General features: G+C 40.3%; 2 protein-coding genes across 3 annotated transcripts in view; one reads left to right on the forward strand and one right to left on the reverse strand.

Moving 5' to 3' along the window:
- Positions 1 to 1843, forward strand: part of ERP44 (endoplasmic reticulum protein 44) — a 40032-nt gene extending 38189 nt beyond the window's left edge. Inside the window, exon 13 of the mRNA XM_009276683.1 lies at positions 1249 to 1843. Within this exon, the coding sequence (XP_009274958.1) occupies positions 1249 to 1350 (102 nt within the window). The 3' untranslated portion in view covers positions 1351 to 1843. The remainder of the gene's footprint in view (positions 1 to 1248) is intronic.
- A 2077-nt stretch (positions 1844 to 3920) lies between these two features.
- STX17 (syntaxin 17) overlaps positions 3921 to 16622 on the reverse strand; it is a 29419-nt gene continuing 16717 nt past the window's right edge. The window contains exons 3-7 of one of the 2 annotated variants that reach the window (XM_009276657.2): positions 15320 to 15539; positions 9845 to 9963; positions 9711 to 9761; positions 7570 to 7656; positions 3921 to 6835 (exon numbers count right to left, since the gene is read on the reverse strand). In XM_009276657.2, coding sequence (XP_009274932.1) covers positions 6596 to 6835; positions 7570 to 7656; positions 9711 to 9761; positions 9845 to 9963; positions 15320 to 15539 — 717 coding nt within the window. In that variant the 3' untranslated portion in view covers positions 3921 to 6595. Of the gene's footprint in view, positions 6836 to 7569; positions 7657 to 9710; positions 9762 to 9844; positions 9964 to 15316; positions 15540 to 16622 lie in introns of both variants that reach the window. The other variant, XM_009276656.2, reaches the window with a different exon arrangement.

The following is a 16622-nucleotide window of genomic DNA, read 5'->3' on the forward strand; positions in this document are numbered from 1 at the left end:
ACTTTTAAGTTATACGTTGCATTATCTAGGGCTCAAAGAGCCGCATTGATCCCAGAGGAGACCCGCTGCACTTGTGTTGGGGTGCCTTGGGCCATCCCAGAACCCATGGGTGAGGGACAGAAACGATTTATGGCTACAGGCTCATTTTCCTGGTCATCTGTGGGATGTGGTAAGGGTGGTTCTGCACTAAGCCGTGCGAGTGCAGCCTCCTGTTGCCCTGCTCAAAGTTGAAAGATTTGAAAGTGTGAAAGCCCTGGAGGGCTTGCCTTGTGCCAGGAGAATGACTGCTTTTGGATGTTGTCATGACTGGCTGTGAAAACACGAGGGCTGAACTGTCTCAGCAGTAATTCATTTAACTGGTAACTCCCTGTGTTTCTCAGGAATTCATTGAGCAACTAGAATTCAGGTCAACAGGAGACGCAGAGAACAGGGCTGGAGACTGAGGCATAGGCCAGGCAGTCGGTCAGCTCAGAGCTAGACAGGCGTGCGTGGGGAAGAGACACTCTGAGGCAACTGCAATCTGGAGGAGGCTTGGCCAGGGAGGGAAGGAAGCCTGCTGAGTCCCTGGATCCTGCTGCCTATCTGGGCACAACCTCATTGCCTAGAGCTGCAGGCTTGCTCTTGTCTCCATTCTGCCTTGAAAAATGCACACAAAACCTGGGATGTTTACTTTCTCATCTCCGTATGGCATCCTGCCATCTTGTGGAAGATGTGTATGTATGTGCGATGGAAATACTGGCCTTAACTAAACTGGAGGCTGCTGTCTTAGGTCACGTATGTCCCTTGAATTGCATGTTTGTTTGGGGTTTTTTAGTTTCCATAAAAAACGAATTCTAAAGTATTTTGGCAGCGATGGCATTTTTTGCCCTGGTGTATCTCAAAAACAAACACACAAACCAGAATACCTTCAAAGCAAGTGGTAGATAGACCCAAACAAATCTACAATGGGGTACGTTTGAAATGTTTTTAAGTCCCTTGTACAGAAACTTGTGTGATGGCCGTTACCTTTGAGATGTGCCAACAAAAGGAATATCCTTAACTGATGGTGCTTAATTAATTGATGTATGTGTGTATTCCACCTGCTTGGGACTTGGAATGTGCATTCCAAAAAAACCCCAAAACCTCAATTTGTGAGAATGCTGGACGTTCATGCACTCCCATAGTTAATGTTAGAAGTTCATTTAATGGAGGTGCTTGATTATTAAAATGAGGCTAACAAGCATTTTTACTGTTTGTTCTGTTTTTCAGCCAATTCAGGATTTAGCAAGCAGCCCACCAGAGAGCTCATTCCAGAAACTGGCACCCAGTGAACATAGGTACACCTTATTGAGGGAAAAAGATGAACTTTAAAAACTTGAAATAATCTTGCAAGCCTTTCAGACAGCAGCATTGACTTCTGTGTGGTGGAAATAGTAAACCTATATTTTCATAATTCTATGTGTATTTTTATTTTGAATAAACTGAAAAATAATTTCTTTCTCCCCAGGCTTGTAAATACGTTTGTTTGGTGGGTCATTCTGTACAGCATCTTTCAAACAGTACGTTCCTAATGCTATAGTAAAATATCAGAGACCCATCCAGACTCTTGATCTAACTCTGTTCTGTAAAACTTTTATAATCCAAATGAAGGTATCCTTGCCAGAGACATGCTGTTAACTTGCACTATCACATTAAATAGGACTTTTGGGTTGTTTTCTGTGTAACCTCGGTAGTATGTGCTTTTTCTCCTCCTTCATGTGAACAGCTATCCTGGTAATCTATTTCTTTGTCACGTTTTTCTCCAACTTAAGAGGGTCTTCTATTCTGGATACTTGGGAGGGGAATAAATTAAAGTTTTACAGAATCTCGTGTGGTCTTCACTGGGTGTAAATGTCCAAGCGATTAAACAATTCTGACTATTAAAATACCAAGCGAGGAAAGGAAAAGTTTTGATGGTAATGGCTGTACTTTGAATGAAAGGGCTGTATTGACCTGCTCTGATTTCCTGGAATTATTAAGATTGTTACATTATCCACATGGTTGTGTTAAAAGAACATGGAAGTTGGAAACCCTTCAAAGTAGGAGAGGACTAGGGCTGGACTGCCATCTTAGTTTTGTCAGTCTTAAATTAATCTCTGTATGTATGTGTTACGATTAGTCTTTTCTTTTTTTTCTTTGGGTCCCTGCCTTCCTAGCAGACACATTACTTTCTGAACAACCACTGCAAACTTTTTGTTACTCTTTTTGTCTGGCTTGTGCCTTATTTATTGCATATTCTTTGAATTCTGCTCTGAAGAAGAATTACTACTCTCCTTGTGGGCTTTCTGTTGTGCATAATACCAGAATATGGGCTTTTCTCAGTGAATCTTCAAGCTGCTTGGTGAGATGAACATACAGAAACTGTAAGATGGAAAAATACCTGTTAATTTGGGGTGTATTGCTGGAGACGAATTAGTATTGGATTTGTACAGTACAGTTACTACAAAGAATCCAGGTCCTTGACTTGGGCCCCCAAGGTTTAGTGTCCTTCGAAGCAAGCTTGTTCTTTGGATAGGTGGACCACTGGGATCATGCTGACTTCAGCGAGTGCCCCAGCTTCTGCAGTTCACAGCTCAGGATTCCTTTTGCCTCTCAGCTAGACGCCACCTACTCAGTTATTGACAGAAGACTGTCATGGTCCCATGCAGCTGTGGTAAAAGGTGATCCCTTGATCCCAAGAGAGGCTGCTGAATCAAGCCCCTGCAGCAACAGGCACGTGAGCTTTTGAGGGGGTGATTCTGAGGAGGGAGTTGCTAGTACTAACCAACACCAAGCTACAGCTAACTGAGCAGGTGCCGAGTTGGTAGCCGAAAGAGTATTGCAAGATTTTGTTTACAGGCATAACTTTTGTCGGTTTTGTGAATCTGCATTTTGGAGTGCACGTTAAGGGCTTGAAAGCCAGGTCTGCTCCTGTACCATTCTCTCAAGCACTTTTGGCAGCTGAGTCATACCACCTTCCAGTTGGAATCCAAAGGTGTGAGCAGGGTATGGTTTTAAGGCTGCCACTTGTTATCTGCAGGTGGTGCTACAGAACTTCTGGAGTTGTTCAAGCACCTGAAATTTTAGTCAATTCCTGCATGGTGCCTCCAAGTACTCATCTTACTCCCCCGAGGTTCCTATTTTCCCTTGGAATTCTTATTTATAAATGCTGTTTGGTGGAAGACATCTAAACTTCTCTTTCTGGAGAGGGATGCTACCTCATCATACACCCAGTAGTCCAGTGGCTGGTGCTTTCAGCTAGAAAGTGAAAGAGATGAACCCCCTCCACCATTCCTTCATCCAAGTTTGCTTTTCTGAGCAAGGACTTGTTCCCAGAGCTTTGGGATCCCAGCACTAGGTAGACAGATGACAGTTACGCACTCAAGTCATTTCATCGTGTATTCACCGGAGGCTGAACAGCTAAAGTCTAGGTGTGCCTAACACGATGTTGAGTATCACCTGCACTTTTGAAGTATCTGATGAAATAGAGAATTTGCCTAGAGAGCAAGTGTTGGACAAAATGCGAGATGTGTTTCAAATTGAGCCCTTCGATTCTGATCATCTACGTCAATGGCTTTAACCATTCAGTGCTCAGCTAACCCCTCCCTTTAACATTTCTCGAGGCTTTGATGGGAAGTTGTCAAACAGTATTAGTGTTATCCCCATATGGAACAAAACCATTCCAAACTCTCTTTAACTGAACTTAAGGAGTCCATTTGTGAGCTAGCATATGTGTATGAGGTACTGGATGCATGCAACATTTTAGGAACTTGTGTTAATTTCAGTCAATGTCAATATTTCAATAGCTGAAGCACATGTTCGGTAACTCAATTCAGGATTCTTAAATTATTTTAATAATATAAAATTGGTGAGGGATTAATCTTTTAGATGCTGAAAGGAAATAAACCCCGACGTTCTCAATAAATACTACAACCAGTCTCATAGGCAAAAATTTTTATTTGGTCTGAAAGAATTATGTATATCCTACATTTCTTCTGACTAACATGCCTAGCAATTTAAATGCTAGTTCGGTTACTCAGATGCCCGTGTTTCTTCACATATGTAAATAACGCATCTATTTTAAAAAAATCATAGCTTAAGTAATAGTCTCCCAAGTCCAGTGTTGTACACAATGTTTTGAAATTGCTTCCTTAGACGCAAGGAGGGGAGAATAGTTTTTGTGCTAGACATCTCATAAAATGAGCGCACACCAAGCTGAATTTGTATAAGCTGTGGCAGAAATTCAGTTTTATGAATTTAGATTGTCCTGGCATTAGTCCAGCTTGGGGGGAGAGGGTGGAATCCTCAATGTCTGATGTGGCTGCTGTCATTTAAATGCACAAGGTTTCGAAGCATCCAGTAGGAAAGCAGACATAGCTTTTTAAAATCATACAAAGAATGAACCGCAGTTGCTAATTAAGAACACTTTTTTTTCTTAGTTTTGTCCTTTAAATGTAGAAATTAATTACATATCAAAGGAATGAACAGCCTTTAGTATGAAGTTGTTACAAGCTCATTAAATGTGTTTACATCCAAAGTAGATACATTTAAAGAAAAGCGCTTTTTGCCTGACAGGAGCAAATGAGCTGAATTACGTGGGTCATGTTTTCCACTCCAGCTGATTTTACAGATGTAGGCACTGTGACTTTAACACATGCAGTTTTGACAATGTTTGCAATTACTTGTGAAAACTAATCCTGCACACGTTGCTTCCCTGAGCCTCAGACCTACTTAAAATAGACACAATGCTCTGACTGATAGCAATTTCAATCATATTTTAAAAGTAATAAGAAAGAACTGTTCAGAAAAAGATATTTGTGCTGTAACTAACAGTTGCTTACAGTGTCTCTAGGCACAAAAACCTATCATCTGTCATTAGCAGACAGTTATTTCCAATGATGATATCAAAGTACTGGTTAAGAAAAGGGAGCTCTTTCTATAGTATGCTTCCTTACACAGTGTTCCCTGCTAGGGAGCCTTATCACTCAACACTGACTTCAGTGTTCAACTAATAAAACTGGACTCAAGCAGAGCTCGGGCTGAATTGAACAATTTAAAAACTTTAAAAAGCAGCTTCCCAACCTCAATTTCTGTTCCCCCCAAACAGCAGCAGCAAGCGTGGGAACTGTCCTGGAAGGATGGAGGTAGGACCATGTGCTGAACAGTAGATTATGTGACAATAGTACGATTATGTGACAATAAAAACACGTTAACACTCCCATATTTAACAATGGAAGTTTCAGAAGCAAAAGGCTTCTTAAGCAGCGAAATAAGGATGGTTAAGAATAACAGGCATCCCCTATAAAAAGCCAGCAAAAGCACTAACAGCACCTCACCCCATACAGGCTCCACAGCATGTCCCAAAGTCTTGGAAAGGCTGAGAAGCTACTCTACAGTGCGGGTGGAAGCAGACGTTTCAGAACTGAACAGCATGCAGAAGGTGTGCAGCTGACCCAGACAAGCATGGCTTGCTTACTGTAAGCGGTATCGGGTTGACATTTTCAAAACAGTCCCATCATCTGGGGATGTCAGCTGACACCAGCACCCTTTAAAGGGCCTCGCTGCTTCACCATCCTTTGACCTGGTGCCTAACGCCACCCTTGAGGGATAATAAAGACTACGGAGGGAGTGGGCCTGGCTGCAGCACTGCCTTCCAGGGAAGCCGTTTGGCTCTACCACCGGAGCACTGTCGGTGACAGGAGATGAGAAGCAAGGGCAACATCTAGCAGTAAGCGCTGCTTAAGCAAGCTGAGGCTTCGGGCTCAGAATGCCAGAGCTTGTCACTTCATCCTGTACGGTGCTCTCAGGACAAGCCAAGGAGTTGAACAGCCGTGGAAAATTACTATTCTCCAGTAGCAGTCCTGCAGCGGTGCTGCTTAGACTGTTTAACTCTTAACTACAATTTTAACAAGATGAGGAGTTTACAAATTTTAAAAAAAAGTACCTGAAAAAGGGGAAAAGCTGATTATGATGCTGATCTGATTTGGCTGATGGAGGCAGATGTGGGAGGTACATAAGAGTTTTTTCTACCTTAACCTTAAGGTTAAGGTTTTAACCTTTTCCTATGGCAACTAACGCTTCCCTGTGCGTTACTGAACAGGCATAGTCAGTCGCGTCCTGGGGGTATACACAGGAGGAGTTTAGGAATCCGGATAAATGAAAGTAAATTTAAAGTACTATGACCATGAAAAATAGACGGAGCTTACTTCCTTTTCTTTGGAGCTCTATAATAGAAGCTCCAGCTTCTGGGTGGCGTTCATGGGAAAGTACTAGGGTTTTCCAAATATCTCTCTTTGTATTGTCTGCAAGACACTTTGTGCAAATTTAGCATGAAGCACCTGTCACCCATCACTACAGCTGTGCATATAGCTCACCTAAGAATTTTATAATTAAAAGTTATCCATATAATTTTCAAAGGACTGATGGCACTTATCGCATCTGAAAAGAGAAATTCTGACATTACTGTTTCACCCCTCCCAAGTAACAGTACTGTCGTCAAAATTCACACAACTCAGCCTTGTATTTAAAGCATAAGGCTGCAAGTCCGTCATTAGCACGGCTACTACACTTTTGTTCCTAGTCAGAATGAATCTATACTTCAGTTGGATTTTTTGGCACTTTGGCGAGAAAGCTCTGGACAGCTGGAAGAGACCTGCTCAATCCGTTTTTGTTTTCTTCTCTGTATCAATTTTCCACCTGTGAAACCCAAAATCCCACCACCAAGTGCAGCTGCAATTCCTGCCACTTTGAAGCCTGCAAGGAGACCAATAGGACCCCCCACCACTCCGCCAATGACTGCACCTGCCACAGGCAGAGCCGCCAGCTTGTATTTTGCAGCCTGTAAAGGGGAAAAAAACAAAACAAAAACAAGAGTTATAAAACAATAGAATACTTGCCTGTGGCGATGTGCGTTTTCCCCTCATTGCTCTTGGCAATGACTTGAATGCTCAGTGATAAATAAACTTTACAAATTAGTATTTAAAAAAAGATGATCTACTATCCCACGTGTATGACAGAACGTACCAAAAACAATTCGGGATTGAGCAATCTCATGTATGCAGTTGTGAACCAGGTCCTTTTACGTGCTACTGCCTGATTATGTACACTATTTATTACCGTCTCCGTCATTAAATCAAATGAGAAACGGAGAAAATGCTCCGACTTCTCAGCAACGTGCCTGAATCTAGGTTTGTGGCCTATTAGCAACTATCACTGACATCTACGTAGAACGGAATTGAAATTGCATGTTATCATCAACCTCTTGTTTTACGCTGACTTCGTTCTTGTGAGCCAATCTTTGAATGCTCTTGTCTTTGCAGGTAAACCAAGGTAGCATCAGAATAGCATTAAAAAGGCAAAAACCAAACCCTGTATTTCCTAGTAGCGTGGATGTGATAGAAAATTACAAGAAAGATTGATTTTTTTTTTCCCCTGCTACCTGTGGGTCATTTCTTCCTTATTTCCTTAATTGCTGGCTCCCTCAGCATTAAAGACGGCAGATCAATTGGGTTAATACAGAGGATTGCTGGGAGGCAGAGTACCATTGATTCACCAGCAGGAGCAGATCCCTACCTTCCCCAAGTTTTTGGTTCCCTCCTCAACATTCACAGCAGCACTGTTGACATGGTCTTCAATCCTGTCAATCTTCTCCTGCTGAGACTAGATGCAAAGGAATTATGAGTGAGGTAGCCTGCTGGGAAGCAGCAGTGAGCCAATACACACCATTTTAATGCATGTAATCAGGGCCCCACAGCCGCTTTCATCTGCTACACACTGCAGCCGTGCGGCCTTAATGGTGGTTCATTAATAGCATCTGATAAACTGCTGAAACTACAAACTTACTTTAAAAAAATCTTAACTATTAAGTAATGATATGGTGTGGGCATTATACAATATGTTGCTGCAGTTAGAGAAAACAACCCAAAACATATGATTTCTAAATCTTTTCTGTGAATAGATGAACTTGGATTCTAAAGGGAAAAATAATCCAAACTAGCCTTTTTGTTTCCTGCTGAGTTTCATGTTCAAAAAAAATTCTATGAACAGCATTTATAAGATCAGTACCAACTCCAACATGCAAAGCTGCACCAAGAAATCTAAATAGAAGTGTTTAATTATGACATTATAAAACACCAACTTAACAAATAGAGTAGTGACAGTACTGAAAATACGCTGGCTGTTGCTCTATATTCTACTGTTTGATTTTACAAAAATGTTCCATCCTTTCTCCAAATGCATTCAGATTCCCCTGCAGTCTCTCTCAGAGAATGCTGGAGCAGAAGATAAAGGGGTTTGTGGGTTTGTTTGTTCTTATTTTAATCTCAGCAGTACCCAGGCTGTTTTATGTCACAAAATAATGAGATGGCTAATGTTCAGCTTAAAATAAAAGGCATTCTGAACTTTTTTCCTCTTTCTAATTCAGAATCTGCTGAATCCACCAGCTCTGGCATCTTCATCTATGATCCAATCCACACGCTTTAGATACTTGCTATTATATCTAATGATGGTTATGTGTAAAAGCCAGAAAGTCCTGGGAACAGGAACTCCCCTTTTTAGCTAAAGCTGCTAACATTTAGGCTACCGAATAAAAATTTTTGCAGTCCCTCTCCAGCCTAATGAATCTTAGGGGTTTTTTTGTATATGTGCAGCAGCACGCATTCAGCAGAAAGGGTGAAAGCCATTTTATCTATCCCAACTAACCCAACAGCAAGGAGATTAAAGAACTCTTCTAGGAGATGAGAATTGTGGGTTTAAATTCCCTGTGCCACAGGAAGAACTAAACACTGGGAACTGAGTGTGGATGACGAAGATGCGCAACGTTTTGGCAGCTACATTTGTGAGAGCAGAGAAAGGGCATGCTAAAGGTGAGGGGAACTTCAGATCTTTCTAGTACTCCTGATTAAGCAAGAAAAAGTACCTGAGAAACACCCACCCTGTGAAGTGAAGGCTATCATCACCATTACGATTAGAAACTGTAAAAATGAATGGGACCTGGGTAGAAGTCTGCGGTCAACACTGTAGACCTTCTACTAAGGTTCAGCTTGTGGCCCAGGGCACTGGCTAGAACATCAGTAGTTGCTCTGTCGACAAGAACTTAGGGGCAATTATCAGCACTAGTGCTGAAACAGAAGACTGTCGCCTCCTCAAAAAATTACCTTGACAGAGCCTGAATCAACAGGAGAGCCACAGAGATACTTGTAGCAATGAGTCACTGATGCAGGGACGGAAGAGCTGTTAGTTTTCTAACCAGACGGGGCAGCTGAGTAGTTAAACTAACGCTTTTGAACATTCCTCTTCTGTTGGCACTTGAAAATCAAAAGAAAACCTTTCACCTTACTGCTAGACAATTTGATGTAAACATTATATGCATCACCTATGCCTTTGGAAAGTATCTAATGTACAGGCTTTGAAACTGTAGGTGTATTTACCACAGGTCCCAAGTAGCAAAAACAGCACCTTTGTGCTGCCCTGCCTCTGCTAGCATTTTCCTGAAGTTCCTAACAGTGACTAGGATTTTGTAGTCTTGAATACTGGACTGAGTAAATTCAGTTAATGTTATTCTGCTATTCTGTCACTTTGATACTAGCTCAGTCTGAGTTCAGATTACAGGCAGAAGTATTGCTCGTCTTTTTTTCCCCCCAACTAGCAGTTACCCATTCGCCCTCTTTTTGTACAAGACTCTATCTAGGATAGAATGCAGAATTAATACTTACGCTGACTAAGAGAGAAAAATCAGTCACCAACTGGCTAAGCTGAATCAAGTCCTACAAATAAAAAACAAATGTTAGTTTGTAATAGTTGCTAAAACCAAGAGCACCAACATGGCAGTAAGGGAGTTTCAACATACCTCTTCTAAAGTTTCCCAAGACTCAGCTGCATTTTCTTCCTGAGGTATTTCGGGAAGGCGGGAGTAGATCTGGATTAAACTTTGGGAGCCGTCCTTCACTTCCGTGTTATATAAAGTTTCTGAATGAGAAACATGATGTTTATAAATAAATGCACTGGATCAGAATGCAGGTGATGTGCACAGTTTCTCGCTCTTAATGTTTCTCAAGGGTAAATTGATATTTAACCTAAATCAAGCCAAGCAACAGCCCTAAAAATGATCAGATAGGGAAAAGTCTTACTCGCAGCACTAGACAGTTTCTTAAAAGGAAGTTATTGCCGAAGAAATGGATTCATTTCTATCAGTGCCCTTTCACAATCAGTTCTGAGAATGCTATTAAATTATATTCCTGAATTCAAGGTCAGTTAATTAATTTTGTATCAACTGAGCTAAGAAAACTGAGCTTGCGACAAAAACTTTTCATTTTCATACAACACGTAAAAACACCGCGCTTCCGAAACTGAACAGACAGTTATTCATTTTATGATTGATTATTATGCTACTGGTTTGATTTTCAGCCATTTAGGACCAAAAGAAGCTGGAGGAAAAAGCTTTCAAAGTAAAAGCAGTGAAAAGCAAGTAACGTGCTGCCCAGCATTCACTGCTGGATCCCGTTGGGTAACAGTACCGTGAGGACGGCAAACATTTGCAGCTCAGCGGTGTAAAGGAGATATTCTGAAGTATCTTCCTCTCTAAATCACCTGAATTGAGTGCAGAAGGCATTAGGACAAAGTACGGTGGAAAAAATGGGGAATGAGAGACAGCTAGGTGGCGTGGGGGAGAGCAGATACAATGAAGAGTCACACACGTACCTCCTCCAGTCAAAGAGCCCAGTCTTGAGCCACTACGGATGTAATGGACATGTGCGTAACTACGGACAAGTAATTACGTGGTAATAAAGAATAATAACCAACAAGTTTGGCTTGTCATAGCAAGGATGAAGGAATAGCTTGAGAGTATGAAAGGCAGACTGGAGGACGTATGTATGTAAACACAGTGCAAAGATCACATTAATTTAGACAACTTCAATTTCTGAAAGAAGATTGCTACTTTAGTAGGACACTGATGTTTCCTTCCTTGGAGGGCAGTATCAAGACAAAGCTTAATATGAGGAAGACTGGTTAGATATGGCTAGTAATGTTAAAGTGTAAATAGTGCATTAAAGTCTTCTTTAGAAACAATGAATGTACCGAGATACTAGAATAACATTCTATAACTGTTACTACAACAGATACGAACAATGGAAAACAAATAAAAATAATCATATTCAATAAAAAGTCAGTCATAGTGCATGCTTATTCATGGAATTAATTTAAGATAAAATAAAAATGATACATTTTCATAACATTTGTCCATTTCTCAACATTTTTATCCCAGTATCTCAAAATACATTAAGGACCTAATTTTCCTACTCTCAGATCAACAGAAGTCTAACATCAACGAAGCTGATATTCAGCCGTAATTACTAAGTAAGCAGAGTAACAAGGATGGAGTAAGCGACTTGGGGTTTTATTTTGGGCTTGTTTTTCTTTCTAATTATTTCTACCCCTTTTCCTTTAAGCATCCAGACATGGAAGGCACTTCACCTTCTACAATCATTACCTGTTCTTCCAGAACATATTTTTGATCTGTAGCATCAGATAAATTAATGTTATATACTCGGTTCTGAAATATTCCTTTTCCCTTTTCAATATAATTAATCATATATCCAAATGTGTCCATTTTTGGATAAACCAATTCTGTTACATATTCTGACATTTAACATTGGTTTTGAGTATTTTATTCCATTTCAGTCCTTCACAATCTTATTCCAAAATCAAGTTTCTTCTGCCAAGAAAAGCGTACGCTTCCCTAATCAGCCACATGCATGCTAAGTTGGTTGAAATTAAAATATTTGTAATTCAAAAGCAAAAAAAATGCTCACTGAGCAAAACCGCCTCCTCACAAATTATGTTCCCTATTCTGGTCTGTCCTTAACAATCTATGCTGACCTATGGTAGAAAAGCACATTCTTCAACATACACGAATGACACTGAAGTTTTGCATGACACACATTCAAGAGAACTTAAACCTGTAAGTAGGTTTACACTGTTTTCATTTTCTAGGAACTAGAAATTAGTTGAAAAAAATTCCTCACGAAAATTCTTTACTCACTTCAAAAAACTAAAGAATAAGAAGGGTAAGGGAAGGTGAAGTCACATTTGGGCTGAAAGTATGAGTAAGAAATTTATATTCACTCGTTCATGTTTTATCAAGTCCAACCAATTTTAATAGAACTGAGAATGGAAGTGGCTCCACCAGTTCACTTACAGCATTTCCACAGAAATGCAGTAATACAAAACACCTCTGCAGATTTCATAGAGCAGCTTCGCACCTCATTACTCTCAAGATAAAAATCTAATGTTCCGGAAGATTCAATATGTTGGTTAAAAGATCTTAGTAATTTTAAGAGTGGAGTCTCACCTTTTGTTAATATTTGTTCAAAATGCAATTAAATTCCATTTCTATTGGACCTGAGCCGAGGATGGTGAAGGGGGGAAGGGACCACATCATTTCACTGACATGCCTTCTAAATGGGCGATTTGAATTTGTAAACTCCTTCCTTCTCTACCAGATGGGAAGCAACATGCTACAAAGAATGGGCATACTGAAGCTCCTTTGATTAAGATCAGCAGCCAAGATTTGCTTTCAGGACTGCAGCCTCTAAGCACAAAAGAATAGGCAATATACTGCATCTGCGTTAGCAATTCAACTGAGCTGCTTCCACTGTCAGGCAAACTTGAAAAAAAAAATCTGTTTAATTGTATTTAGTTGTCTGCCTGCCTGTATGTTTCACTTTAAATGGGGTGAATTATTTCCTGTATTCTTGAGCAGACTTGCAGGAGCGTGTCATTCCAGTAATATTTTTCTGTTCTTCTCATCCCAATCTTTCTGATCAATTTCTGGTCTTTCTGAAGTGCAGTTATGCTCAATGTCCTCCATACTTTAAAGGTATTTCAGATTAAAAAAGCCGTCCTGTTCTTTGAAATTAAACTCTAGTTCTCATTTAACACCTATGTAACTGTTAGAAAAGCAGTAAGCCAAGACAAGGCCTTTCCAATGAAATACCAGAATGTATTGAGGACAACTGCAGAAAGTTACCGAAAGAAGAGATATTTTAAATTTAATTCTGATCATAACAGAGAAGAGCTCACAAAGAGCGTCAAAGTAATGGCTAATATGGATGAAGGGGATCACTGAATACCAGAGTTCACTACTCTAAAACTCGGAGTTAGAGACTACAGACAATGAGTTCCCCCCAAAAGAGAGATTAACTCATTTGGCACACTGATTAGTAGAAACTGTGGGGAAGAAGTTCCTAAAGGATAAAGGACTGCAGAAAAGCTGGCAGATGCTAATAAAATAGGCTATACTGAAGATGACAGCAAATTGTCCTGATGCAGAGGAAAATGCTTATGGATTCAGCAAGAGCTCTTCAATGCCCTGGATATCAAGAATTTGACACACAAATAAGATGAGTACAAGGAATAATATAAGCATGGAAAGTTAATACCATAAAGACTAGGACATAAATAAATTGCAGCTACCAAGGGGCATAAATGGTAGCAAGAAAGTTTCTATAAATGCTTTTCAAGTTAGAGGAAGACAAAGGAAGTGTAAGTGCATTGCCAGGTAAAGAAAGAAAATGACATGACCCAGAGAAAGATTAAGTCAGTCTTTATACAAACAGATAGCTGTAATCAGGTATTTGATGCAATTAATTTAAACAAGAAAGAAAGAAAAAGGATAGGCTGAAACATAAAGAGAACAGGTTAAACATATTTAGATGCACTAGATCTATTAAAATCCTGAGGGTTTGATGAAATTCACTACTGAGCATTTAAGAAACAGCCTCTTAAAGTTCAAGCATTTCTGACAACTTGAGTAGGGGGGTCCCAGGGGACTGCAAGAGAACAGATTCAGTTATTATCTTCTTTTTTTGGAGGGGAAGGAGAATGCAGCAAATAGCCAGACTTTGAAACCCACAAAGATATTAGGACAAAATACTGAACAATCAATTACAAGATGTTGAAGATGTTGAAAAAGTCATCCATATGTCAGAAGCCAATTCAGTCTTTTTTATTGGCTTGGTAAGAAGATAGAATTTTTTTATGATGAGGGTGGTGAGACACTAGAACAGGTTGCCCAGAGAAGTTGTGGATGCCCCTTCCTGGAAGTGTTCAAGGCCAGGTTGGACGGGGCTTTGAGCAACCTGATCTAGTTGAAGATGTCCCTGCCCAAGGTAGGGGGGTTGGACTAGATGGTCTTCAAAGGTCCCTTCCAACCCAAACCGTTCTATGGTTCTATATTTGATATATCTTGACATTCATAAGGCTTTCTGATACTACTGCACATGACATTCTCGAAAGCAAGCCCAGTCTTCCAAATCTACTCTTCTTTTCTCCCTGTTTGAGCATTGGACTCACTAGCTTGTTAATCACACTTGAAAGAGTTCCTTTAGTTCTCTATATAGCAACAAGATGGGTCATGAAATCACATTCGATAGCAGGTTCTTCTACAATGCCATTGACTGAGAATACTCTTTCAATTTTAAAGACACATGAAACTTCCAATCAATTTTAAACTGCAGCAATCAAGCTTATTACTAATTACAATCAAACTATATGTGGAAGGATTTAATCCTGATGTAACCAACTTTCTCACAGATCATCAGCAGAGATCAGCAGCTGGTACCAGGACATAATAAGGGCTTCCCCCGAAGACAGAATGGTAGAACAAGGAATGAAAGACATTTTGTAGAGAAAGGAGGGAAAAACAGCAAACATGTCTGACTTGTAGCATGTTACAGTGTGTTTTCAAAATTTTTTATTTAAATGGATTTATACTGTTTTCTGCTTTCTTGTCAGTTACTGAGATAAAATGCCACAGGAAGAGATGTTCTCCTTTATATAGAGACTTGCTCCTCTTTTCCAGGTATTTCAGCAGTGGCATATTATCTTGTCTGTCATAGAAAAATTGTTTTCTTCTTGATGTTGCAAGCACTGATTCAATGAAAATGGCCTAAATGGTTACTCGCACACAATCAAGTTATTTGCAGGGGTGGGGGAAAGAAGTCAAGCTACTGTGAAACATTAATGTAAGTGTTCTTCTTCGTATGAACAGTCTTCTATTTCCAGATCCAAGGCTACGGGATCTTTTTCATGGAAGGCCACAACTACCTCCTTTCTTAGGATATTTTAATTAGAGCATTCTCCATTTACCAAAACTCAGTCACAGGTTGTAAGAAAAGTGTGGTGTAGGGAAAGAAAATCCACTTCTTGATTAACAGTTATTCTTCAACTGAAATCTCATTTGTTTACTTGTTACACTGGTCAGAAAATGCAGATTGGATACAACAATATAGATATCAGAGATACAGAAATAAAATACTACTACCTCCTCCTACAGTTTCAGATCTGGTTAAAGAGGCATCCTCCTGTCCTTCGAGTTGCTTTTTAAGTTCTTCTGCAGATTCAGAATGGAGCTGCAGGAAGTCTTTTATGGCAAATGAAGCTTCCTCTTTAACTGGATTTATCATTCTCTGCAGAACTGGGATGTCTTCCTGTCGGACTCGCAAACAGAGTTTCTCCATCTCTCTCATATTGGCTCGGAGTTGCTGTAACAGTTTTAAGAGTTATTTTGTAGCTTACTACATAAGAGCACCAGACACCTTTTGTGTTTGGGAAGCAACTATCAACTTGATGATCTTTAAATAACCATAAAGAGTGCCATTTCTAAGTTTTAATAAACTATGACAAAAAAAACCCTCGAAAGTCCCAGCTTTCAAGCAATCCCTATGTTCCAGGTCACCTCTCTGCTACATCCATTTTTGTTTCCAGACTGTATTGTTTGACTGCAGCCGGCTTGCCTGTCAAAGATGCCCCCAATTGCTGTAAAAGCCTGCGCCTCCGATAACAGAGTGAATCCTTCCTTTGAACCCATCCTGGGTCTCCCAGACTCAGTTATTTTGTGACCCAGCGCTATTCCCTGGTCTTTTTGTACTGCTCCTGCAGAAGAGTCACCCCGTAAGAAATAGAGCACTCTGCAGAGAAGGGGCTTGTCCTCACTTAAGGTAGCTCAACCTACAGATGATCCCTTCTGAGTAGATGACCCATCTCCTACTCTTCCTAAGTCGGATGACAGTCCTGTAGCTGACAGTGATACTGAGCGAGTCAGCGATTCAGTCACCTCAACCAGAGCTCAAAGCCGTCCATAGAGGAAGGCATCGGTACTTCCGAGCACTTCTTACTCGGAGGTGCCACTGTATCAATATCATAACCGGCTCGCTAAGTCCGTTGTACTTTTAATATTTGCTTGTGCTCATGAATTCACTCAGTTCTCTATCTATAAAAAAAATAACCAGAGGCAGTAGCTCCCAACACAGCAGTCCCTAAACAGTGCAGTGAGGCGTCACCTGGACATACTGCCGAAGTCTTTTTGGACGTGGCCTACTTACCATAGGGGAAACTAAGCTATCTGCCCCAGGAGAATAAGAACCAAAGATCAAGGAAGAGATGATACCTATTATCTTCGCTGGCAAACTAATTTATCTGTAGTTATCAGCCAACTGCAAAACAAGGGAGAAATATTTCTGAAGCCATCCCCATCAATATTTTGCTTTTCTTGCTGTCAATTTTATACTTTATCCACTTCTCCAAGTAGAGAAGTCAGTTTGTTTTATTTTGGGTTTCAATTAAAT

Source organism: Aptenodytes forsteri, unplaced genomic scaffold (genome assembly GCF_000699145.1).
Source record: "Aptenodytes forsteri isolate BGI_AS27 unplaced genomic scaffold, ASM69914v1 Scaffold97, whole genome shotgun sequence".
Taxonomy (NCBI): Eukaryota; Metazoa; Chordata; class Aves; order Sphenisciformes; family Spheniscidae; genus Aptenodytes; species Aptenodytes forsteri.